The 27,877-nt window shown below is 41.9% G+C and overlaps 2 protein-coding genes across 2 annotated transcripts in view; both read left to right on the forward strand.

Annotated features, from left to right (window-relative positions):
• The window catches only part of LOC126567447 (RNA cytidine acetyltransferase), a 617,063-nt gene that overhangs the window by 164,730 nt on the left and 424,456 nt on the right, over nt 1-27,877 (forward strand). The window lies entirely within an intron of this gene.
• LOC126556246 (2-methoxy-6-polyprenyl-1,4-benzoquinol methylase, mitochondrial) lies at nt 1,483-2,598 on the forward strand. Its single transcript, XM_050211472.1, has 4 exons — nt 1,483-1,943; nt 2,010-2,142; nt 2,212-2,300; nt 2,365-2,598. Exons 1-4 carry the CDS (start codon nt 1,498-1,500, stop codon nt 2,576-2,578), a joined length of 882 nt encoding a protein of 293 aa, XP_050067429.1. The 5' UTR covers nt 1,483-1,497; the 3' UTR covers nt 2,579-2,598.

The following is a 27,877-nucleotide window of genomic DNA, read 5'->3' on the forward strand; positions in this document are numbered from 1 at the left end:
CAAGATTTGGTCGGACAAGGCCATGATACAGCGCTCTAAAGCACTGATGGTCGGAGAACTCCGAGAAGAGTCTTCTGATAAGTCCAAGTGTCCGATAAGCCGAATTGACCAAGTTCGCGTTGCGATCGTCAAAAAAAAAAAGCTTAGTGACAAGTATTACTTTCAGGTCGCGTGCTCATCGGACACCTATTAATTGAATAGTGGCAGGCGTTCCTCCAGGGCAGAGAGGAACGAGAAAAGGACATAACACTACATTTGTCGATACACTGGTGAAGGAAGGAACTTCAAAATTGTTGCCACACATGGTGGTCGGCGTATAAGCGACCATCGAGAGCCACCAGGAGTAAGCGTATCGTATTACGGTGAAGATAATGATGGACAACGTAAAATTTACTATCTATCTAGAAGGATCTGCCGATTTTGAGCTCCTTGAACTTGCGTTTGGGTCTAGTACGCCATCCGTACGAATATCAAGTCTTCGAAACATCCATTGAACCAAAGCCGTAAGGACACTTGCGGAGAGATCGAGTAAAGGATTCGTTCGAATTCATCCGATAACAACAAGCTTTGTCAGAGAAATGTTTCATCGGATATCGTCAACTATTTAATGAATACTAATATTTCAAAATTAGGCGTGTGCAAGGTGAAAATATCTTGAGGTATGTTTATTTTTAATCCTATCATTACATTTAGTTCGATGTTCTTGCCATTTCTATCCGTGCCGCATTGGAATACCTCCGGGGGACTCCCTTCGACTTCCATAAGTGGAAAACTGTGAGCAAGATGGACAGAAGAATGGTTAGACGTGGTGGAAGTGCGTAACGCACGCGTAAAGGCGGGTGCATCGATTTTGAGGATGTCTTGACTTACTGTTAGACCAGAAGGGCTGGATCGATGAAAAAATATTAGAACCCACTACGTAACGAATGTGGGATCATCCATGGGGCGGAAAAGAATGCGCGATGACGTAAACATCTTCGACGCGCAGTTCTTTTTCAGTCATGGCTGTTTTAGGAGTTACTTGCAAAGGTTTTGTTACGCTTGCTCAACTCAACATTTCAGGACCTCATGAATATATAGAGAATGGATAGGCTTAAGACTCAAGAAGCGCGCTAGACTGTGCAGATAGAAAAAAACGAAATCAAGATCGAGGCCAACCTTTCATGGTTGTAGTAGCAAAAGAAGAAGAACCAAAATATATATTGGCATTGGTGAACAACTTTGTCAAGTGATAAACTTGTACCTGTACCCTCCAGGCATTCTAATTAATAGCCCTTTTTCTAAAGAGTTCTCGATTTACAAGATTACATATGTATTTGTACACAATTCGTGTAAACTTTTACGAAGCGCTTGTTTACACCGTGATGCGTTTTCACGTAATTGTCAAGTTGATGTAATGTCAGTACGTGTACACGCGGCCTAATGGGTCAAGCCGCATGACAGTTACCAAAATAAACCGTGCCGTAAACATACCGTAGATAAATTATTGACTACATAATGTCGTTGTTGCGACGAATTGTGCACCGTAGCCAAATATACAGACTTGCGCTAGTTCGATATTCTAGCAATGTTAAGCAAGAAGCTAAAAATCTCACACAGCACAACGATTCCGAAACTCATTTTGGATTTCAAACGGTTAAAGAAAATGACAAATGGAAAAAGGTGCACAAAGTGTTTGAAGAGGTTGCGGCATCGTACGATTTGATGAACGATGCTATGTCGATGGGAGTTCACCGAATATGGAAAGATATCTTCATGGAACGATTATCACCGGTCGGGAACGGAATACGGCTTCTCGACATGGCTGGCGGCACGGGAGATATTTCATTCCGTTACATGAAATATTTACAGAAACTTCCAGCTGGCGATCGACAACCAAGTCATGTCACGGTGTGTGACATCAATCAAAATATGCTTGATGTTGGTCAAAAACGCTGGGAAAAGTATATAGTACAGAAGGGTGCCGGTGTTGTACCTCATAAATGATAAACTTTATCTTGTATTGGTAGATTGAACTTGCCAACTGCCGGCGATACGATTGAATGGGTTTGTGCAGATGCCGAAAAATTGCCTTTCGATGATTCGTCGTTTAGTGTGTACACAATTGCTTTTGGAATCAGAAACTGTACTCATATCGATCGGGTACATCTGCTCTTGCTTAAACTAGACTAGGATGGAAGCTAATGTAATTGATTTTGTATCATTTTCTAGGTTCTTGCCGAGGCCTATCGAGTCCTTAAACCGGGTGGTCGTTTCATGTGTCTTGAATTCAGCCATGTCAACAACGAGTACCTGAAATGGTAATATTTCAATAGCTTAACTTAAGTCCAAATACTGATTCTGACCGTTTCATTGCGTTTTTAGGTTATATGACCAATATTCGTTTCAAGTTATTCCACCGATGGGACAAATTTTAGCCAACCAATGGCAACCGTATCAGTACTTGGTAGAGAGCATCCGAAAGTTTCCACCGCAACATGAATTCAAAATGATGATTGAGAACGCTGGTTTCAAATGTGTTCAATATGAAAATTTAACCTTCGGTGTTGTTGCGATACATTCAGGGTTTAAGCTTTAAGCTGAATGTAGTTCAAGAACAATAAAGTATGTCGTACTTATTACCTGGTAGCTATCAAAGTTTACACTCCGTTCTTTTGTACTTTCAATTTCTTATGTTTTTTGATTTTGTTAACCAATAATATAGAATAAAAGATAAAACATTATGCAAATGTGCCGATAAATATCGATGGAAACAAATGTGTAACCTCTTTATTACATCAACCCTGCTTCCTTCGACAGTGTAAACCTCATAAATGTAATGTCCCACTAGTAATTTAATACAAATGCTTGAAGAATGCAACTGGGCACATTTAAAAGCCTAGAAAAAAACATGGTAGAAATGCGGTGGAACATGAAATAAACAGTATCGTTCTTTTACTATTTAATTAAAAAAAATCTGCAGCTTCTGTGGTGTTGACATCACCGTCCGCCACATCCTCACCGATTGCCATGGATATACGACACACCGAGCCACCTGCCAACTAGAAACTGATTTAACGAGAATCCTGTTACCTTACAAACTACAGTAGAACCGCCTCATTCGATCAGTATCGAATACCGTACTACAGTATCAGTACCGCCTCATTCGCATCAGTAATTTATACAAAGAAATTTAACCAATAGATTAAACTTATCCGATACCATATGCCATAATCGCAATAGTTTTCCATAATATGTAAGCCACATATACGATAGTTTTGTATTGGATTAAACCATTTTTTGTTACAGTACAGAGGCGAATGTAATCTCTAAGACATAAAGCATCTATAAATAAAAAAAAAAATAAAAAATCTGGAATGTTCAAAGTACTCAGTCAAAATATGACAGACGCACAACAAATGTCAATTGTTTGACATTAGTTGTCAATACAGACGTCGTGAAGAACGGATGTGCCCGCACCGTAGCTGGTTCTATTATCGATAGTAGACGGTGAATTATTGTTGTGATTAAGAGTTAGTGGGTGATTTCTTGCCTTTAAAGGGGATGCAGCATTTGTTCGTTGTGAAGAATAATTGAACAAAGTGTTTTCCTGCACGTAACAGGTATGTTTTGCGAGTCACGAACAACTATGCTAGGGCGGTCCAATGCGGAACGTCATTCCGGGTCTGTCATTTTTTCATGTACTCGAAGGATTTGACATTTCCTCAGGCGGCAGTGGTTTTCAATCAAACTTACTTCTTCTCAGAGCTAGTCAATTTTTTTAATTTCGAAAAGCTAACTTATAAATTGAATCAAAAAGTATCACAAATAAATGTCTCACATTGGCTGAAGGATGTGCCAAACGTACAGATATTCCTGTAATAGCATGTAATAGATTGTGATGCATGGTTCGAATTTGAACTATTTGTTCAATGTTTGCAATCTTTTACGTCGGGGCGCTCCGGTGGTATAGGCGACAGCAGCGCCACTCTTAAAACGACAGGAACGGAGTTCAAATCCCATCCGGACCATCCCCCCATAGTGAGGACTGACTATCCAACTACGTGGTATCGGCAGGTTTAGTAAGTCATTCGATGCCCCGGCGTGACCTAGAAGGTCGTTAAATCAAGAAGGGGGCTATCCACGGGCGAAAGTTTTGCTCATTAGGACGGCCCAGGGTAAACTAGCTGACATTTAAGTTTTATAAAAGAAATCGTTCATCTTTTGATAGTTAATATAATCTGCCGAAATGCAATGTCTACCAAAGTAAAAAAAAAAACTGACACCCATTCGATTCGTATGTACTAGCTAATATATACAAAATATAATAATGATAGCTACGTCCAGCTTGATCCTATGCAGGGGTGAAGGTAGGACCATCAATATCATCTTTACCTTTACTTTGCTTCAATGTACGTTGGCGTAAAATTCAAGGTATACGGAGTGTACCCATAAGTACAATATTTGATACAAAATCTGTACCTTGCACGGTTCGTCTTCCAAGCCTATGGCTATGGTGTGGGCTGCCACAACCACCGATAGTCGCTCACTGCTCGTATTCATTGCCAGTGGGGTCAAAATAAAAGCGCAAATCTGTCGTGAAAATATTTTGTAGCGAACTCTGATGCCCTGGGCTTGCCAACAATTTGGCCGCAGACGTTGAACATTCCAACAGGACTCAGCACTGACCATGGCTTTTGAGTTCTGCCAACAGAGGTTGCAAATTTTCAGCTGATCTTTCTGGCAAGTAAACACGATTGTTTCGTTTGTTCACAAACTACTGGAAAACAAATGGTTTCTCATAAGAGAAAACCAAATTCGGTAATTCATCTCTTTCGGCCAAGCGAAGCAACTTTTTGGCTCTTGTGAGTCTAACTTTTTTTATGCATCGTTAAGATCTTGCATGCATTCACTATGCGGCAAATTTTGGAGAAGATGGCTGAACAGCAGTTGAACACGTACCACCTCTTAAATCTTTACGAGGCCATAAGCTCTTTTGGAATCCCGGCCAAACTGATCAGGCTTGTTAGAATGACCATGCCATGACATGCCAGGTGAAGGTGGATGAAAAACTCTCAGGGTCCTTTGATACCACCAAAGGCCTGCGTCAGGGAGATGGGCTCGCCTGTCTCCTATTCCACTTGGCGCTAGAGGCGCTGATGATATAGAAATCATTTGTCTGCGGCTCTCCCAGGTAGCAGATGTCTACCAAAGGATAGAGCAGGCAGCAGAAAACCTCGTGTTGCAGAATAACGAGACAAAGATCAAATTGACGGTGGCACCATCAGCGGGCCTTACTAAGAAATCCGGAACTACGTGGGGGTGATGTACGGATAGGTGACCGTAAATTTGAAGTCGTCCAAAACATCACCTATTTCGGGTCAAAAGGCAGCACCGAAAACATCATTGCGCGCTAGGATGCTGGTGGGCGCGCTAGAGAGGGCCTGGCACCCGCTGATGATATAGACATCATTGGTCTGAGGTTTTCCCAGAAGCCTACCAAAGTATCGAGCAGGCGGCTGAAAACCTCGGGTTGCAGATTAACGAGACAAAGACCAAGTAAAAGTAAAAAACTTTCATCACCTCGTTGTTATAGCTTGAGCCTTGATAACCCTATGGAAGTATAGGGTAAGGAAATTGCACGGATAGTCGAACCAAATGATGTTCACGTTGTTCAAATCTCATCCGGATTGTTCCCACGTAGCGAGTGCTGACTGTGTAATTACGTGGTATCTATAAGTCTCGTGAGTCATTCGATGCTCGGTATGACCCGGAAGTCGATAGGCCAAGAAGAATCCATTCTATCCATTAGAAGTATTACAGAAAGCAATACGGCCTGGCCGTCCCTTATGAATAAAAAAAAAGTATTACAGAAGTAGTTTGAGAATCAGATATAAAGGTGATCTTACTATGCAGTAAGTCACTCGGATGTTGAAAGCAGAAAGTAAATAATAATTAAATGTTCAAATATAATTGTAATACAAAAATTGACCTTGACCGAGGCGACACTGTGATTTAGTGGTAACAAAATGCTGATGCATATACAAAGGAACCGAGGTCAGGGATTGATAAAATATCATTAAAAAATATATGTTTTTAAATCTCTTTTTTTCAGATATTGCTGTACAGATTCTTCATACTATATTTAAAACCAACTGTATCGTCAAGATGGAATTCCTACAACAACCAAACCAAACGCCACACATAAAAAATGTCCTAAAACCCTGGACCAAGGAACTGTTGACGAAATGTTGGGATTGGTGCAGCCCGATGCTCGACGGCGAATCCTTAATGCAGCTGTACAAGTGCATGGGAAGTTACTGTAGTTTTACTACGAATGATACCGAGGCCATGATACTCCATTTGCAGAACCACGATGATAATGTGGATACTTTAAGATGTGCTTATTGCGTTTTAACATTCAATCAGATCGCCGATATGATTGCGCACATCAAAATAGAACACGGACAATGTCGGTATCAGTGCAGTTATTGCTTTTATCGCGCATTGGACGCCGCAAATGTTTTACATCATCAAAAAATATATCACACGGAAGAGCGGTGCGTTATAAAATCAATCATAGAACTGCCCCTACATCATGAGATAGTTGGAGCTGAACTTTTGAACGGGGCTATGAGAGGAAAGGTACGCCAAAAGCTATTGAAGTGTACAGGTATGTATTGTGAACCTATATTTTAGTGAAATGAATTAATGTGTTTTTTTTTTCATTTTCGACAGTATGTAACCAGCATTTTCTGGCCATATCATCATACATACAGCATATAAAAACGGTACATGACGGAACAACTGTATCGTGCTGTTGGTGTCATAAGAAAATCATGAAAGATAATGCTGCAGCACATTTGCTTTGCCATTATATTGGAACGTATGAATGCCTGTATTGTGATTATGCCTGCAACATTAAGCAAATGATGCAACGACATCTAGGCAACGTTCATGCAGCTAAACCAATGTTTTGTTCGAAAAGGCGTGAAGCTAAGGTAAGAAAATGTCAAAAAGCATTTTTTATCAACCTAAGCCTGATATATTTTCTCTTTTCTCGAATTTTCTCCTCCGTAGGATTTGCATCCGCCGAAAAAAAATTATTTGCTAGATTTAAGAGGAATAGTTCCTGCGGAATGTGTGAAATCTCTAGATTGTGTTATGCAAACCGGCAATGATAATGCCATTAAATCTAAAACAAGCCCAATAGAAAAAGAAGCCGGAGATGAACAGCTGCAAATTCCAAAAATACTTAATATTCAGGGAGGAATTCAGCTCACTAATAATGGAACGGTTCTTAACGCACAGCAAACGTTACCGAACGCACAATTGAACAGAAAATTTTCCTTTACAAGAGAAGAAGTCAGCATTGTTCCTGCCAGTAAAGTTATTGTAAGAGAAGCAACCGATTCGAAACCTGTTCGTACATTCAAACGAACCAGGTTAGACCCAGCAATGCAAAAATTATCTAAAAACTTCAGCATAACGTTAACGAAATCTCCTAATAAAGTGCAGCCTACTGTAACACCACAGTCAACATTCGGTCATTTTGAGGTGACCAAACAGTACAGTGGGCAACCAAAAAAAATAGAAAACAACTCCACTAGCAGTTACAACGCAAAGCACAAAACGGGTCTGATCACGCCCACAAAGAGATCAAGTGTGGAAACTACGGAATGCAGGCCTAACCATACTGAACTTGTAAAGCACACTATGACGTACTCAGAGCACGCAAAATCTTCGACTAATCTTAAGCGCAACTCTGTCGGTGAAGTGTCATATAAAGTCAAGGAGATAAGCTTCCGGTTAACGGAGTATAAGGGTGATTTGGATAAGTATTATCAATATTTGAGCATCTGCATGAACAACACCAAAATAACGTCAAAGGACATCAATGCGTGTGGAATAGGATCCTGTACGCTTCGATACGAGACTCAGAACGCACTATTTCAACACATGAAAAGCAGCCACGGTTTGCTGTCGGTAGAACATCCGATAACAATCACATGCCCTCACTGTGCGCTTCAGTTAAATAATCTAAGCAATTACTTGTACCATCTTTCGGTACACAGTCTCAATCAGTATGCTTGCTTTCTGTGCTGCTACAGACATTTTCTGCTCACCAATGTTGTCACCCACATGAGCGAAAGCCATTCATGCACTTCGGTTCAGCTGTCCTATGCCCATCCGGCAAAGACGGAAATACTGTCAGACATAATTATCGTGATGCCGGGCGTAATTGGTGTGGAGGAAAAGTTAAAATACATCCAGAAGACGATAGAACTTGGCGAACATCGTACGCGCAATGAAAATTCGATGAACAAACCGCTGCTACGACCAGTAAGGACCTATGAGCAGCGAACGGTAAAGAACTATACGGTTCAGCCTCATTTCAGCCTGTTGTACAAATGTGGGCTGTGCAACGTGACCGAAACTAGTAAGCTATCCTTTCAAAAGCATCTTTTGCAAGAGTGTCCAAACAACAAGCGCAGCCATTACCTTTGTGCGCATTGCAACAAAATGTTCAAGGATTGGTACAAAAACCCGGAAACGATTTTCGAACACCTATACTTTCATGGCGAAAATTTGTATGCCTGTGGGGCCTGTGCGTACTATCATTATTTGTTTGAAAATGTAGCAATGCACATAAAGGGTGCATTTCATTCGCCAAAGTGCGAGATAAAAGTGTTGCGCGAATCAGCAGATCAATGGGAATGTAACGTTTGCCAGTTGAAATCGTCCTTCAGACAAACCGTCATGGAGCACATGCAGAACGTGCACGATTTGCCGGGCGAACGGTTCATGTGTTCGTTGTGCAATGCACGCATGTTGACGAAAGAGAAAAGCATCAAACATTTTAAAGAGAATCATCCAAATCAGGACGTGGTAATGATAGAGATGTACCACGAGGCGGAGATAGAAAATTCATCCAACAACGGAGAAACGGATTCTACTGTCGACACGGATGATTCTAGTGATTTACAAATCATAGACGATGTTATTGAGTCATTTTCCATTTCTTCGGCAAGTGATCATGGGGATGATTGTGAAGATATATTGTCCGATCTCGAAAACGATCTTGATGATCCCACCGGTAAAAAGTTACGTCGCAAATGTCCGATACTCAGAGAACATAATTATTTCCGAACGGAATGTAGTGAATATCCGCTTATTACAAAAGTGAAAATAGAGAACGATTTAAAAACGGCGGAAATTACACAAGAGCAAGTTGTTGGCGAGAATGTTTTACCGGAAGGTGATCAACCGAGCATAGCTGGCACCGCTGCTGGCACAGATAACGGTAGCTCTACAGCTATGAAGGAATCTAATGAAGCATTAACTGACACTGCTACAGTGCAACAGAAGGATGATACAACAGTAGCGACAGCTTCAGAAATACAGCAAAGCTTGTCACCAAGCACGGTAATGTGTGGATTGTCCATGGAACGTCGCGCGTCAAGAAGAGTTGCTGTAAAAAAAGATGTTACGAGCCGCTGGATTCACTGCACCAAATACGGTTGTATCTTTTGTGATAACAGTTTCGACCACTACAAGTCACTGCACATGCACTCTCGGATCGTGCATGGTGCAGTGAGCAGAAATTTCCTTTGTGACCCAAACATCGAACGGTCCAATCAGGTAGCGGGATCCTTTACAGGATTTCGGTTGTTTAGTATTGCACGTTGCTTTTACTGTGACAAGGAAGATACGTATGCTGCACTTAGGATGCATCACGATAAAAAGCATGAAGGGAAAACATTCATATGCCTTGACTACTGGAACGCCATGAAGTGTGGTCTTTGTGCATATCTCAACGGAACGGGCAATGAAAAGGAATTCAGCCATCACTTCCAACAGTTTCATACTACGATCAGTAAGGAGTATATTTCACCTTACGATCACATTGATGATAATTTCATTCAATGGGCATTGACGCTGGGCAGCAAGCTTAACGTGCAAACTACTGACGAGCTCAAAATAATCAAATACATTTGTGGCACATGTCCGGAAAAGTGCGAGGACGAATTGAGCATGGGCATGCATGTAGCGAGCCATGTTATAAAATTCAATTGCGATTACTGTACAAAAAGCTTTAAGCAATTGAGAGTACTGTATGAGCACGCCTTAATGATTCATCGCGTAGAAGACTTCGATCCTCCGGCAGCTGGTGGAATGGTTGCTGAACAAATGTTGCTTGATGTTAAAATGTGTTTCATCAATGGGTTTATTTTGTCAAAGCGTGAGGCACAATTTACGAGCCATGGATCGTTACAGAGATTAGAGGACGGGTACCAAAAGTACAATGAATGTCAACTTAATGAACTGGATAGCTATAAAACGATGCTGTCTATGCCCATTTCAACATCTAGCATGGTAGAAACTAGCCTAAAAACATGCAAATATTTTCTTCAAAATCAGACGACTCATCCAACCGTTATATTACTGCCAGTAAATGTACAGGCTTCGGCAGAAGAGTCATAGGTTATTCTATTTTATTGTGTATATTTTTTATTCCAAATCGGTACCATTAGGGCTAGTTAGTAGAAGGTCTGTGAAAGCAGGGTTCTATAATACCATGTTAGTGGAATAAGTTATGGCTGGTGATTAAATTGTAAACATGAATTGAATTTGAAGGAATACACGAAAACGAGTTTTTACTTATGTATAACTATGATACAATATGTTCATTGTGTTTAAAAAAAGAAAGATATTTCAATATGATTTTACTGATTGCACTGTAAAGTGCAAACAATCGGTTTTAATGTAAAACAAAATGTTACCACACTTTGTATCGAACAAATTTATTTGTAGGCTGATCAGACGTGTGCGGCATTCCCAGAGTTTTCGTTGAAACGACTGGTTTTGAAAATTACTCAACAAACTTTAAGACTCAAGTATTTTTCAGCACGAACCAAATACGAAGCAATTGTGACTAATGTGTCTCTTCTATGAAAATTTTTCAAATACTCATTCTTTATTGCGACAAGTTTCTAATTCAGCTAAATTGAAAACTAAAGAAAAATGTAACATGATTTATTGTCTTCATTAAAAATACTCCATGTGCTGATTTTGTTTTAAATATATATACTGTTTTTCCGTCAACTCCGTCTGGTCAGCGTATATATTTGTATGTTTGTAGAACTAATTACCAGATAGACTTACGGCAATAAATAAATAAGTAAAATAAGTAAATATGAATTGTTTATGTTTTCAATTGAACGGCCTGGAAGGCACACCATTTTTGTTAAGTTTAGTATGCTTGAAATTTCATAACTATTTTGAATTCTAGTCGATTACATAAATCTTCTTCTTCTTGGCCTGCTCAGGATTGAGCACGTCGTATCGAAATGGCCAGGTCTCCAATAAGTTTCCCGGAAATTCGGTCTAGGGCTACAATCCTCCATCCACGGCTGCATACGATATCCGTTAGATTATACTCCACTTGATCCAGTCAACGATCTCGCTGTGCTCCTCTACGCCTCGTGCCGAACGGGTCGCTGACGAGCACCTTCTTGGTGGGGCATGAGTCCGGCATCCTCATCACGTGACCCAACCAAAGTATCCTTCTGCCTTTGCCTACCTTCAGGATATCAGCACCGCCAAACAGCTCAGCCAGCTCGTAGTTCATTCTTCTTCGCCACACGCCCTACTCGCACACACCACCAAAGATAGTCCTTTGCACCCGTCGTTCGAAAATGGCGAGTGATTTTGATTCCTCCGTCAGCATAGTCCAGGACTCATACCCGTAGAGGACTACCAGACGTATCGAGGTGCTGTATATCCTTAATTTCGTGTGTTGTTGGATTCTTCTGGATCGCAGGAGTTTGTGGAGTCCGTAGCAGGCACGATTCCCCTGAACAATGCGCCTTCGGATTTCGCTGCTTACGTTGTTGTCCGAAGTTACGATCGTACCAAGGTAGCAGGACTCCTCTACTACCTCGAGATCGTCGCCATCAACTGATACTCTGCTTCCGAGTCGGGCTCTATCACGGTCAAATCCTCCGGCAAGCAGGTATTTTGTCTTCGTCGCATTGATCCTCAATCCAAGTCTACTGACCTCACGTTTCAGTCGGGTGTACGCCTCTTACGCCTCCCCAGATGATGTCGATGTCATCCGCGTAGCCAAGGAATTGAAGAGATCGGGTGAAAATCGTGCCCCGGATGTCGAAGCCCACACTTCGCATGACACCCTCCAGAGCGATGTTGAACAACAAACAGGAGAGTTCGTCACCTTGCTTCAGACCCTGGTGAGATTCGAACGATTCCGACAGCATGCTTAAAACTCTCACCTTGCTCTGCACCCCTTCCATACATTCGTCCGTTTTTGTACACCGGGTGTAAGACACCCAGTTTCCATTCGTCCGGTAGTTCTTCCTGATCCCAAATCTTAACAATCAGCCGATGCATGATGGCGGAAATCCTCTCCGGACCTATCTTGAACAGTTCGGCCACCAGATCATCGCTGCCAGCTGATTTGTTACATTTCAACTGTTTGATGGCACTGATGACCTCGCCCAGGGATGGCGGGGGTACCTCGTCATCGTCATGCTGGCTGTCGTAGCTTTGTACTCCTCTGCTTACTACGCCTAGTGTGGTGCCTCCTCCATCTGCTCCGTTAAGGTGTCTGTCGAACTAACACTTCCACCTGTTGATCACCTCTCGCTCGTCCGACAGGACATCTCCTTCTTCGCTTGAAATTTCATAACTATTTTGTTTTCTAGTCGATTACATAAGTAATCGATTTAAAAAATTACTTATTTTTACTCGGCCACATTTCACTGTTCGTTCTCAAATAAGGCCTTGGTATGAAGCTTTGCTTACGTAGCTGAAACTTATAAAAAAAAGTAATAATAGAAAGTTTGGATTTAAGAAGAGTTTGAGAGGTGAACAGAAGAATCATGGTAGGCTATCTCAAAATTAATTGACGTAATGGTAATGATGCATCCACCAGACCGCGAAGCAGTTGCAGCGCTGGATAGGTAAGTAAGTTTACTTGATGTCATTTCTAGCTTGGATGTCAGTATTGGATGCGGATGAATCCGTTCCTACCGATCGAAAGACTAACGTCACTCCCGCAGCACCACACTAGTTTTTGAGGGTTATTTATTTATTCTTCAGCATGACGGCACGTCGTCGTTTTATCATTTCGGAGGGTTCCTGATTTTAAATTTTCGGGATTAACGTATGCATTTAAAAAAGTGCCAAAAATATTCCCAATTTTTATGCGCGTACCCTGTCACCTGGTGGTCTTTCCACCGGTCAGTGGTCAATGTATGTATATTAGTTGACTACATATTGTCAAAGTTTGAGAGCTTTTTCTCTTAATTTACAATAGCTAGGACGAGAAAACCAAAAGTTGTTTGCGCAAAAGTCGGCGTTTGTGTCACATTTACTATCGGCCGGATACGATCGGTGTCATATGTGTCAGATTCTGACCTTTCTGGAGAAGGAAGAGTGGGAGCCTGGAACTGGCAATTAGACTATTTTAATTTTAGACTTCCAATAGTAGCGCCACATGCCCATCCCTGAAAGGAGCAAAAAGTGGGCGAAGTAGTGTTTTTATCTACTCGAAACGAGCGCTGGAAAAAATTAGCGTTTGGAGCGATTCTGGGGGATCCCAAGTAGCTAACCTAATTATCTAGATAATTTTGAAGAAGTGGATCAATCTAAATAATTGCATGTTCAGTGTCAGGGCAGAATTGTTGAAATAGGCGAACTTTTAACAGGAAAAAACATTAACTTTTTTTTGACACTTATGGCTTAAATGACAGCCAAAGGCCGCATGATGACAAGGTAAAGATTTGATATATTTTGCTTAAATTTGATATTTATTTAAGAAAGCAAATCAATACGATTGATTTTAGTATCTTTTACCGTTTAATTTTACAATGCACATGAAAAAAGTTGATTTTTTTAATGCATACGTTAAAACAAATCGAATTGATGGAAAATTTCCGTTTATTTTGGTTTGTATGTTTTGGATACTGACTCAATAATTTTTAGGATTGCCCATGTGGGTGCCAGCCATGTGTTCCTTGAAGTTATTCAAAATACTGGAATGAACTTTGTTTGATTGTGACCATTCGGAAAAGAAGCTTGAGCATGGAACTTGCATGTTCAAGTCACTCAACACAAACTCGTGCACGTTCGGGAAGTTGAGTGGCACGATGTGCACGGTTCGCGCATTTAGCTGTAACACTGTGTTGGAGGTACAAATTAATATAACTTAAACACAAATTAGCAAAACCTCGCATTGCTTTAGCTAATACAAAAAGGAAGTTTTGTTTAAAATAATTTTTCAATCTGTTTCTTCAATAATTTAAAGCGAGCTTCAAATCTATGAGCCGTTCAAACCGATCGAAACGTAACCCACACGCGGAGCACTCAGCACAGACTCGTGCGCGTTCGCTAAACTGAGCGCTGTTATGGAAATGGGTGGCAGATAGTACGCTCCAAACGAACAGTCGTTTTTCCACCGTCAACGGAACCGGTTCCACTTGGGGCAGCAGCTCTCTTCGCTCGATGCGGCACAAACGAGACGTGTATCGAAGTTCGTTGCACGCACCGATATTGTCTGTCTGAATATTCTAACAACTGCGGTGCGGTGCATTTTTGCACGGGGTGGCCCCATTGCCGAGAGTGCATTCCTTCCGGATGATTGTGAAACAGTGCGCCAGCAGTACAGGCGGCCGATAAAGTTAGTGTTCGGTTAGTGTATTGAAACGGAATTGTAAGCGGAATTTTCGATTACCGGGATGTAACCGGGCGTACATGGTGCATAAGCATTAAAAAGATTCGACGGGCGCTTCAAATAACAGCAGTTGTGTGGAATGTGTGGTGCAGGCTGACCGCACTATCGGGGCCAGTGTTTGGGGCCGGTGCAGCAAACAAAACAGTGTATCACACACACATGCACACACGCACAAAATGTACGGTAATTGACCGTTATCGAAGGTCCCGTCGGGATCGTTGCGCGTACCGTTAGTGTTTGCACATGTGTCTTTGTGTGTGGTCTTCTGTGCTGGAAGATACATGTGGCGTTGGGTCGTTGGCGTAATTTTTTGTTTTTAAACCCACCCGCCTACTGCGTTTATGTTGTGAACGGCAAATGAAGAGATAATTAGCAAGTGTGCTGCAGCTGCAACGACAACACACACACACTCACACACACACCGTTTGTCCACCTACCTACGCCTGCCGAGTGTTGTGATGTTGCCACTGTTTGCCGGCTACCATCGTCTGTAACGGCCATTTCGTGATCATTGGCCGTGCGAACCGTGGCACCGCAGGAATAAAAATAAACACTAAACGAGCCGTGGTGATGCAGTTTGGATGGAACTGCACTGCTCCATTGCAGGAAAAAGCGAGAGAACGAGAGAGCACGAAAAGGGGGGGAAAGTGCTAATGATGCGGGTGGAAAAGTGAAATGGCAACGTTAAACTCAACAGTAAGTGTAAAAGAGGGAAAGCAGTTAAGACAAGACAGTCTGAAAAAGAGGGAATCAAGAAGCGAACAAACCAACAAAAAAAAAACACACACACAAACAAACACACAACAAGCGCAATAACACACATAAATAGCCATCACGGGAGTATTCTTGCAAAATATTTACGATGTGTGCCGGCGATGGAAAATTTATGAGTTTTTAACGATAGCAGCATATTTTTCTGCCAACTTTGCGCGCCTAATCGTTTGTGATCGTGCTTCACGGTTCGATGGCCGGGTGGCACTTGCCCTGGAGTTTTTTTTCCAGCTGGATGGAGGGAGAAAAGATCGTTCGGAGCGGTAACGACGACAGGAGACAAAGACACTGGGAAAGCACTGTTTTTTTTTTTTCCTTTTGCCGTATATGTAACCGGGCCCGGTTGCCGCATCATATCGGAAGAAATTCCAATTTGCAATCGGTATCAGTGAACAGCGAAACGCGAAATTAAATCGGCACCAGTACGCGCTTGAGGGCCTACAGAAGCGCCTGTGCGTGTGCGTGCGTGTGTGTGTGTGCATTTCCCGAAGCATCTAAACAAAGTGACTTGACGAGCGCAAGGGTGTGTGTATACGGGAGTGAATCGGGTGAAAGATATTTTCAAATCGACAAGCAAAACTGCGTTGCTACGCAGCCCTCGGCGAAAGTCACGATATCCCACGTTGACGCGCGCTCTAACATTCGGAAAGTCCTTTTGTTAACCCGACGGTGGCACGGAAGGGAAGGCAGGCAGGTTGGTACGATTTCCAATTTGATCGATAAGAATACTTCGGCGGAAAAGTTATAAAAGCCACCCGGGAGGCACCACCCATTTACCGGATACCGGTTGTCATCGCCATTAGGCAGCCATAAATCGGTGAAATCCGTTCGCCACGGGAAGTGAACATACAGTGAAGCTGAGAACCACACACTCGCACACTCCTGCAGGCACAGACAAAAGCAAGGACAAGATGATATTGTTGTAGCTATTGCTGCTACAGGTGTGCCATCGTAACGCATATGCCTCAGCACGTGTACACGATTGCGGTGGGTCGTTTTGTGGCGATGGAAGAAAACCGGTGGCTTAAAAATAAGTGAGCAATTTTGAGTGTGGCCGTTTCAGAGTAGGCAAGCTTGCCTGAGCCGTAGATGAAGATGATTGCGTCGAACATTGCGAGTGATAAGCTTGGTGCATTATGTTGAGTTGATTGAGCATTGCACAGCATTGAACATGAAATATTAACATAGGCTTGGTAATCGGTACTCTTAGGCCGTGCTGCTTAATGTAAGCGGCTTTCAAAGGATGTATTACTGCTTTAAAACGTTATTATTTGGATACGAAAAGAAAGCAAGTGTGTTGCGACTGCCTCTTCAATTTTCTTTTCTTGCTTAACTTGCTGATACTACGTAGTTGGATAGTCCGTCCTCCAGTCAGTTTTTGAAGAGATATTCAAAAAACCGATTTGATCCGACAGATCAACGATAGCATCAACGGTTTCTAACGCTTCTGAATGGTACTTCAAGTTCATGCGAATCGTCCTCCCGTCCGCATGGGCGAGCATTCAACTAGGAGTGACAAAACGATAGCCAAAATTTCAAGCCGCCAGGCCCTTGGGGAAACATATTCAACCGTATGATATTTTCATTAGGCCGCATGAGAACTTATTAGAGCATACATGATATGTACTGTTTTTGGCATCAACTGATCAATCATTACCTAATGCTAACGGTTTGTATCTTTTTATTATTTTGTTCAGTAGAAAGAGCACCTGACAAACTAAGCCGCTTAAGTTGACACCGGTCAAGATGCAAATCCATCGTTGTACGATGCAAAGTAGATGGTTGATTCAGAAAAACAAACGCCAAAATCCAAGCGGTTAGAATATATTTTTTGTAACCTGTACACCTCCCTCCATGAGGGCACAGGGCATAGTAGAATCACTTACGGGAATGTTTCAAATAGATAGCGGAATATAGCAATCTCGTTGCGGAACTTTGCAATCATAAAATGGAAGTTCAATTTTACCTTCAGCTTTGGGTTGAGGAAGTAGTGATGAAAACATTTTTTTTTCAAATTTTTATCAAATGAAAATAATACTGATGTAAACAAACTATTCGATGCTATTTTCATATTCCCATTTTAATATGCAAGCACCAAACGTTCGGCATAAGTTCCAAAGCTCCATAGTCGAGTTGGAAATTTTCCATAATTGAAAGCAATATTCCACTAAATGATTGAAATGTTCCACAAGTAATTTGCAATATTCTACTACCCGTTGAAAATGTTCGACTAAATAGTTCAATGGAACGAAACCCTGTATTTTACAGGAAACTGCAAATGATAGCGTGGGGCGGAATCAGCAAAAATAGACAAAAAATCCTCCAAAATAGTTACGGAAACCGGTGCGATTCATATGGAAAATGTATATTATGTAGTTGAAGAGTTGAAAATGTAAACAAACTTTTTTACATTATTATTTTATAAAATTACCCGGTTTCTGTGCACGAAAACCAAAAGAAAATTAAATTCTTATAATGATAAATAATAAAGCATTTTCTTTTCTAATTAACCATTACGACAAAAATAAAGAAGACCGTATCCCCAAAACATATTCGGATTGAAGATTTAAACCAGTGCGTGTAACAGGTTGGCTGATAAGTCCCCGGTCTGACACATAGATGGCGCCGCTAGTATTAAATGCATATTATTTTTATATAGCACCAACCTTCAAATGATTCGTGTCAAAATTTGACGTCTGTATGTCAATTAGTTTGTGAGACAGAGCGTCTTTTCGTCAAGCAACTTTTGGTTGCTTGACGAACGGAAAAAGAACGAAGAAGAAAAAAGTGTTGTTCCACCAAGACAACGCACCGTGCCACAAGTCATTGAGAACGATGGCAAAAATTCATGAATTGGGCTTCGAATTGCTTCCCCACCCACCGTATTCTCCAGATCTGGCCCCCAGCGACTTTTTCTTGTTCTCAGACCTCAAAAGGATGCTCGCAGGGAAAAAATTTGGCTGCAATGAAGAGGTGGTCGCCGAAACTGAGGCCTATTTTGAGGCAAAACCGAAGGAGTACTACCAAAATGGTATCAAAAAATTGGAAGGTCGTTATAATCGTTGTATCGCTCTTGAAGGGAACTATGTTGAATAATAAAAACGAATTTTGACAAAAAAATGTGTTTTTCTTTGTTAGACCGGGGACTTATCAGCCAACCTGTTATACGCATTTGGCGTTCAAAAATCGTTAAGACGTGCAACGGTTCGACAGAACCCTTAAGGTACAAAAAATATTTTACGTTCGCTTAGAAAGAGCCGGGCGTGACAGTTTTACCAAAAAGTATATGTTTTTGTGAATTTTATGTAATGCAAGTATTATCAAAATAGCAACGTGTGCTGATTTTTAGTGCATGCAATCATAAAATATTAAGGTAACAAAGCTTGTTTAGCATTTTTCAACCCTCCAACCGGCTAGTATACATTTTCCATATCAATCGCACCAGCTTCTATAACTATTTTGGAGGATTTTGTGTCTAGTTTTGCTGATTCGCTAAAGTATTGGGGGTTTTTATATCAATGGTCGAGGATTTCATAAGCGCTTGCGATACTCGCTAAAGTTGGCCCGCCGCACGCTATCATTTGCATTTCCCTGTAAAAAAAGTAGTATTTTACAAAGGGTGTTCTAGTGGACGAGGTGTCATACTTCAAACGGTAAGAACGGTTATTAAGAACGGGAACAGAACTGACGTACCAGTTACAATCAACAATCAAGCCAAGGAAGCCAAAAATGGCAGGTCCACGCTTTCGAAGTTATAGATCAAAAGAAGAATAAAGAAAATTTGATTATGAAGAGATGTATTCTTTGCCCTCACAAATCACCCAATTGTTTAGTCTACAAATCACGCGTTACCAAGCACATAAATTTTAGGACCAAAAAGATACTGAACAAAGTTATAAATCTCTTGATTAATTCAATTTATTTTAATTATTCAGTATGTTGGCACGTTGCCGAATGGTCGATTTGTTGAAAATTTTTTTTTTATTTGGTTTTTACTTTAGTTTAAGTATAACGGCCGTTAACCGAATTCGCAGCTCTTCTTGAGCTGATTTTGTACAAATTTCTATTGGCATGCTCGGATTTTTTATTCAATTTTGTTAAAACTATAGTTCAAATTCGCTTTAAAACCGTTGAAAATTATGACTTTTAAAAAGCATGTTTACAGACAAACAAAGTTTTAAGAGTTTTTTTTTTAAATAAGTTCGGCAATGGGGGCGGTTGAATTATTTAAATTCCCTTTGCCAAACAATATTTTCCACATCAAATACTTGTTTAACTATTCTTCTTCTATGTGTAATGAGCACAAAAATCTGTTAACCACGAACCCAAGGTGAGAGCTTTTGCTCGCTTCGTTAAAAAATCATCAACTACCAGGCGCCTCCATCACCTCTTGATGTGTAAGATGTTGAACGTTGGCTTGGCTCCCTTTTGCTAACGATCACAAATCTAAATGGCACCGGTGCAACGGTGCCGTGGATGTGGAATTGTTTAGAAGTTCCACACACACACATACACACGTGCAAACACATTTTTTGTACATTTCCCATCTTATCCGGGCCAGGTTCCATTTACCTTGTTTTGTTTTGTTTTTCCCGCTTTCTTACCGGGTCGGCCAAGATGGGCAGGTTGCGTTGAAGCGTTGCAAAGAATATCACGGTACGATTTTACCTTTTAAGTTGTGCTTCCAAGGCGCGGATGCTGTGCTGTGACGGACGCGTGCTGTATTCTGTCGAAATACCGAAAGCACATTCCGTGCGCATTGTTTCGTGTGCCGAGCAAAAGGTTCGCCCTGCCCTGCGTAAGAAATGGATTCGGGCATGGTTTACACCTGTGCTGGGCAGCATTCTTTTCTTTAATCCAAATTCTTTCCCGTGGGAGTGTCGACGGTGGTGATGCAACCAGCTGGTCGGCGACACTAAACAACAAGCGCCTAGATACGCCGAGTGACCCGAGAAGATGCACTTGAAAGGTGTGAGTGTATGTGTGTGTGTGTGTGTGGAGCGCCGAGCGGGCCACGAATGGAACTCGTTCGTGCACAGCGCTACGGTAATAATCGTAAAATTGTTTCCGTACCATCCCAACGTAAACATAGTGTGACCCAATTTCTTGCCCGTTGTTTCTTACGAGATAGTTTTTGGGGCGTAAAATGGCTCCGGATAGAGATATGGTCGTGAGGGTTGCATGCACTGTATGTGGCCGCTGCCACGGTTGCACGCTGCATCTGACGCAAGTGCAGCGTGGTACAGTAATGCCACCAGTGCAGGTCCTGGCGATGCTAGCGAAACCCGTTTTCACTGTCCGGCCAGCTCACGAATCTTACTACCATCCAACGAACGCTTTTAGCACGTTTTCCTGCAGCCCCTTCAACCGTACTCTTCACCCTGTTTCCATTGGTGCAAGATGCAGTGGCATAGCTGCGACTGGTAAAGTTAGTTCTCGACTCGTTCGGTAACATATGGAAAATTTTAAGTTTGTTTCGTACTTTCGCTTCAAATCCGGTGCTGCTCCCGGCGTAACCGAATGCTCACTAAGTTCGATGTATTGGGGTCACCACAGTTAGCGTTCACGGAGTGTCATTTGCGTGTGAAGCAGAAAAACAAGCCACGTATAGCTGCGCGTACAAATGGCCGTCATTTGTAAGAGGTTTCGAAGCTTTTGGACTCTAGAAAACGGCTCGCTCGCCATCAATTTGTTTTATCTAGGCTTGTTACATGGAGTTTCGTGCATTTATTACGTAGTTCTAACACTATCTCGTATGTAATTTTGACATAAATGTCAACAAAATCACATAACAGGAAGCCATTATTTACCAAACAGTGTTATTTATAGCATTTTCATGCAGGAAACATTGTTTATAAATTGGTTTTGCTGACCGATGGGGCCCAAGGTTTAGTATCGATATGTGAACAAAAGAACACTAATATTAAACTATTACTAAAGTCGTTAGCCGTCGTTGTTCTTGTATGCTCGCACTACAAACTTTTTTTTTTATTGAGACTATATTGTGCTGGCAAACAAAACCAAACATCCCCAGTAAACTAGAAATGGCCGAGCGCTACAAAAAAAAGTGAAATATGGTTCAGAAGAAAATATATTCAACATGAACTCCTTATGTTGTTACATCTACTTTATGGGTTCTCGAGCCTGCCAGTGGTCTGTTTCTCGATAAAAAAAAACAAATGGCAAAGAGCGATAGGCGCGCAGCGTTCTCGTTTGGTAAGCAGCAGCATCGGCAGCAGCAGAGACAGATGGGACTGTTCGAAAGATAGTAACACGTTCTATGATGATGTTTGCAGCTTCCATCGTACGAACAACCGATTCGTTTGTACGGACGGACTCTACAAACGAACGATGATGCTCTTCAGATCACCCCGGCGGCACACAGGACAAGCTCTTTAAGGTGTGTCTTCAAATGCCTTGCAGAAGCTGTACCGTCTTCCTGTGGTGTGCCGTTTTTCAATATTGAGTAAAGCTCCCGAAAGCTTGTCATTTGATGGGTTTGCACTTTAGCATGAACGCGCCTCTTCACGTCGGTGAGGATGCTCGCAGCATAATGGAAGTTTTCGTAAAAAACTTTCTGTATGGCTCGTGTCGTTCGCGCAGTATTTTGCGGGCTGCCTAGCGCCCGGAGAAAGTAATCTTAGCGACAACGAATTTGAAGAATGAACGAAAGTTGATAGAAAGAAAGAAAGAAAAAAAACAGCAATAGCAAAGATAAAACATAACAAAGGGCGACAAACAAACGAATGTATGTCTCGAATGTGTTTTGCGCCCGAATGCTATGAAAAGAGAAGTGAATAGTGAATGCATATTTCTTGGCATCTCCCCTTTTTTTTTTTTTTTGCTTCATATCAATTTGTCATAGTTATTGCAACATCCCACTTGTTCGCACAACTGCACGAAAGTAAGGTTTGTGCGATGATTTCGTTGATGATTTTAAGAGGACATAAAGAGCTTCCTATAGCGCGGCGGCACAAAGGAGCCAACCCATCGGAGTGACCGAAATTCGAACCAATAAATCATAATTTATGTCAGACGCTTTGGGAACACTACACTTTCTACGGCTTATCGGGGTTTGTCTGCTTTTTATGGCACACATACCGACCATACCGGTTGAACCATCCTTCATGTTCTTGTTTGACGTTTCGTTAGCCATCTCAGGTAATGTTGCGGTTTGCTTATCCTTTCCAGTTAAACATTTTATCAATTTAATTAATTAATGCAAACATTTTTCGTGCTTATTGGTATCTCCTTATTGCTACAATTTCGTTGCAAAGAAAACACCGTGATATAAGGTGTAATGAATGAATAAAATTGTGCCCAAAAAGCAGCATTGCATTGTGAGTTTCAACGGACAAAAGAGGGAAAAAAATCTGGACCAAAAAAACCGGGCGAAAACAACCTTCATCTGCTTAGTATACATACTGTTTTTATGTTAGTTCTCTCTTTTTGTTCAATTTTTTGCATAGTTAGTACAGAAAACATTCATTTACTTTGCCCTACAAGTTACAGTTTCGCAGATGAGCTTCGTTCGTTTGTTTCATGCACTGCAGATGCGGTTGATTTTTTTCCCCATCTCTAGTGTGTGTGTGTGTACGCTTACTTTTTGTGTGTTTGTTTGTGAAACGTCCCAACTGGGCCATTTCGAAGGTTTCGGTAGTGCTTCATAGAAGTTGAAATGTGTTTGCGAAGTTGTTTAGGTATGGAATAATTGAAAGCTTCGGTGAACGATAGGCTGTGAGCTAGCTGAAAACGAGATATCCACGTTTGTTTGTTGTTGGATTTACCGAGGTGTTTGACTTGCTCAACTTTTATTGCTACCGTTATACGCGAATGTGCATCATGCGCTCGAACGCGCAGCAATCAACATAACAGCGCAGCGAGGTACTTGACAGGCGTAGAACGTAGGTTTTACTGCTTCCTAAAATAACCCTCTCACAAATTTCGAGCTGTTCCGTTTTATGAAATAGATGGGATATTTACAATCTGTCCACCTTAAACACCTTTAACTAGTACCTCTCATTAAAACTAAGTTGTATTTTTTTAACACTAGAACTACTACGATTTTGACGCATCCAACTCTACCGCGACCAGTCAAAATGAGTAAATAAATAATTTTTATGATCTGGCTAGCATTCAAGGGCGGCATCTGTCTATAAACGGACTGAACGGCCGCATGAAGCCCCCCACCTAGAAAAGGGCCCCGAGCTGAAGCTTAAAACGAACTGGTTGTAGTAAATACTGTTTCAAATTCTGTCTGGATTAGACGTTAGTCTAGACCGCCTCGAAAGCTGCCTCGCATGAGGTTCGAATTGGTGCCCGGTGTTGAAGGAATGTAACCAGCCTCCTCTGGACACATATCTGCACAGGATATGAAAGCCCCCCCCCCCCCCCCCCCTCGGTAAAGTGATGGAGAGGACCTCTGCACCATTTCCGAAAAATCCGCCTTTGTTTTTTTTCTTATTTCTTAGAGTTTGTAAACTTGGATTAATGCATATTAGATTGGTTGTTTCTTATAACAGGTTTGAAAAACCATCAAACAGAAGTTATATTGCAACCTTGAAGACTCACATCGCTTACAGCCAAATGATAAAATCATCAGCCTTATTTACGTTTTATTTATTTCCAATATGGCGGCTTTTCGCCGTATGATCAACACCATGTGTGAATGACACAATCAACATTAATAGTAAGCCTCCTTTCCTCCTTGTTCTTTGCCTTATTCCGGTCATGCTCGTTTGGGGATGTGGGGCTGTTTTCCAGGTCTATTGGTTGTTGTGTGTTATATTCCTCAGGTCCTGGCTATTGTGGTTTGACGGCTATTTTGTGTCTCTTGGACTCTTTGTATTGGACTGTAACAAACAAAAACATCGTTATGACAGCACAAACAATTATTTGCCTCTCCAGTGCAGTCCAGCTGTGGCAGTTCTAGTTCTACCAAGCCAGAATCGGATCCAAGAATGATCGGCTGGTTTTATCCCGCAGCAGCAAGAGCGACTTGCAGCCAAACACCCCGAGCCCAACCCCAACGCAGCCGAACTAGTTGCGTCAGGGCTGAACTGATTTGTAGATCACTGTACTGTGAAAATGTCTGCCTCCCTCTAATGGCAGTCTATTTCATCCTGTGGCACTAAAAAACAGTTAACGCATAGAAAACACAACCAATAACGATTGGAAAAGGAAAGGTGGGAAACGAATAAGGATTGGAAGGTTACAATGTTTCTCAGTTCATAAAACAGGTGTCTCCATGTTTAAAACAATCGACGATTTTGACAGAATGAACAATCCGAACATTACATCATATTACTCTTCTATCTAAAATCGCCAACTGTTCCAAACATTGGCCTGAGGAAAACTGTAATGAGGGCGTGCAATCATAGGACAAGACCGTTTGGCTCTGAAAATAATCAGCCTTGTTAGTCATAAAATTGTTAAACGATATTTTATTTCTTGTAGACTATGTATTATCTCATAGTTGTACTATAAGGGATACGCCTGTTGGTCATATATTTATAATCGCTTTTTTAAAGAGTATTTTGCATTGAAATACGCTGTGCATCGTTCCACAAGCCACTAGTCAAAATGAATGGTTCAGGTAGAATTGCCCATGATGAGACTTCATATCAATATTAGATTAAATTCATAGAAATGAACATCCTATTGAATGTGCAAAAGTCATGTTTAACTTCTTCTTCTTCTTCTTGGCCTGCTCAGGATTGAGCACTTCACGTAGACATGGCCAGGTCTGATTCGCAGTTTCCAGGAAACTCGTTCTAGTACTGCAGTCCCCCATCCACGGCTGCATCCGATCACCAACAGTTTTGGCTCCACTTGATCCAGTCAACGCGCTTGCTGTGATCCTCGTCTGACGAACGGGTGTGCTGACGCACACTTTTCTGGTAGGGCTTTCCGCTTTGACTGCCGTCAGGATATCAGCACCGCCAAACAGCTCAGCTAGCTCGTGATTCATTCTCCTTCGCCACACGCCCTGTTCGCACACACCACCAAAGATAGTCCTTAGCACTCGCCGCTCGAAAATGGCGAGAGCATTGGCGTCCTCCGTCAGCATAGTCCAGGATTCATAGAGGACCCGTAGAGGACTACCAGACGTATCGAGGTGCTGTATATCCTTAATTTCGTGTGCTTTTGGAGTCTTCTGGATCGCAGGATTTTGTGGAGTCCGTAGTAGGCACGATTCCCTTGAACAATGCGCCTTCGGGTTTCGCTGCTTACGTTGTAGTCCGAAGTTACGATCGTACCAAGGTAGCAGAACTCCTCTACTACCTGGAGATCGTCGCCATCAACTGATACTCTGCTTCCGAGTCGGGCTCTATCACGGTCATATCCTCCAGCATAAGCAGGTACTTTGTCTACGTCGCATTGATCCTCGATCCAAGCCTGCTGATCTCGCGTTTCAGTCGGAAGAACGCCTCCAAAAGCCGCAGTTATCCGTCCGATGATGTCAATGTCATCTGCAAAGCCAAGGAATTGGAGAGATCGGGTGAAAATCGTGCCCCGGATGTCGAAGCCCGTGCTTCGCATGACACTCTCCAGAGCGATGTTGAACAACAAACAGGAGAGTCCGTCGCCTTGCCTCAGACTCCAGTGAGATTCGAACGATTCCGACAGCATAATCGATACTCTTGGTGTTCCATAGTTCGGTCCGCGATCTATAGTATCGTAGGCCGCCTTGAAGTCAATGAACAGGTGGTGCGTAGGGATCTGGTGCTCCCGGTATTTTTGGAGAATCTGCCTTCATTTAATTCATTTTGGTATATTCACCAGATCTTCCTCCTAATCGTGTGGATAGCCTAACCGTAGGGTGCGAACACATGTCATACTTGATTGTCTTTTTTGTTCGTCGTTTTATAGTCAGCCTTGCATAAGGTGGAACAAATAACATGAGGTTTGATGTCAGTTCTACCGTGACATTTATTCTCTTCTGTAGCCCCATTTTTCTACCTCTCATTCTCTTAAAACTCAAGAGCCTATTACAGCGTAACTGTTCCTTACTGTGGCTGTGTGTTTTTCTATTGAAATTTAATTAATTACTAATGAACAAGATCAACATCGAAACTCTATTAACTAGAAAGCAAAAAGAAAGCAACGAAACGGACATAAATTTGAATTCGGCCCAGCTGTTTGTTTACGAGTGCGCCAATTAAAGGCCTTTGCCAGTGTGCAAACCATGTCCCAAGATACGAGGAGCGTTTCTGCCAAGAAAGAAGATATTTTGCACACTCTTACAACTGTTGATTATGAACGGTTGTTTTATTAACTAGCATTGACCTGGCCACCGGCAAGCCATTGCCACGCTATGGAAATTCAATAGCAATATAAAAAAAAAACCATCTAGGCATGCCAAAGGGGCTTGGCATTGTATTTGCCGTCTTTTGTCAGCTATGCAAGAAGTTTTTTCGTAAGAAAGAAACACAAAAGTTATAAGCCTACACTAGTTATAAACATCATCATCATCAACCACAGACCAAAGCAAACAAAAGCCTACAGCTGGGAGAAAACCGAAAAAAAAAACAAGGTTCATCAACACCAGACCGACTATAGGCAGGGGTGTGCTTGTGACGTTCGGGTTCGTGTTTTCCTAGGATGTAAGGCAGTACGTTTTGGGGAATGGCTGTAATTAAGGTCTATGGGTGGTTTTCATTAACTTTTTTTGTTTGTTTGCTTGTTTTGGTGCACACACAATTTGTGTGCGTGTGTCGGTATAGAGTCTTGCAATATTTATCCAAGCTGCACTAAGTTTTTCTGTTTCTGTTTGCCTATTTCCTCGCTGAAGATGTGCAAATTTGTTTACATTTCATTACATTTCGTTGTAGTGTCCGGTTGCGTTAGACTGGCGACGGTGGTTTGAGCAATTGAGCGTTGCGTTAAAGCGTTCGGTAATATGTGTGTCGCCGGGAACAGGCGTACCTGACGTCATGGTGGGGCACTATTGATGAATAGTGAGAATGTCAAATGAACATCACTCAACTAGTCTCCACACCCAGGCGAGACAATGTACCGTCCGGTGGTGAGAGATACATTTTCCGACGTTTCATCAACGCTATTTTCTTCATCCCTGTTTTATGTTATTTTCTACATTTGTGTGTGTGTGTGTGTTGGTGTTACTTTTTTTTCGGCTCTATCACACGAATCAGCTTTGCTTACCCACCTATGAATGCGTGCGTGAGTACACCCCCCCAGGCCCGAGTGCTGGCGAGAGCAGGCGAACATTTCACCGCACACACTGAGTCGACAGTTGTCAAATGGTGACAGCGTGGCGGCACGGGATGGTTATTGTAATGTTTATTTTCTATATGCTAATGAGATAGCATTTCGTCTCCGGTCGGCGGACGTCGGGACAGTTTGGGATCT

This window comes from Anopheles maculipalpis, chromosome 2RL (genome assembly GCF_943734695.1).
Source record: "Anopheles maculipalpis chromosome 2RL, idAnoMacuDA_375_x, whole genome shotgun sequence".
NCBI classification, from domain to species: Eukaryota; Metazoa; Arthropoda; class Insecta; order Diptera; family Culicidae; genus Anopheles; species Anopheles maculipalpis.

Excerpts from the sequence above, each read along its gene's own strand:
- LOC126556246 (XM_050211472.1), top strand. The coding sequence starts at position 1,498 with ATGTCGTTGTTGCGACGAATTGTGCACCGTAGCCAAATATACAGACTT. Across the intron at positions 2,143-2,211 it reads ACTGTACTCATATCGATCGG|GTTCTTGCCGAGGCCTATCG; the intron begins GTACATCTGCTC and ends ATCATTTTCTAG. Across the intron at positions 2,301-2,364 it reads AACAACGAGTACCTGAAATG|GTTATATGACCAATATTCGT; the intron begins GTAATATTTCAA and ends TTGCGTTTTTAG.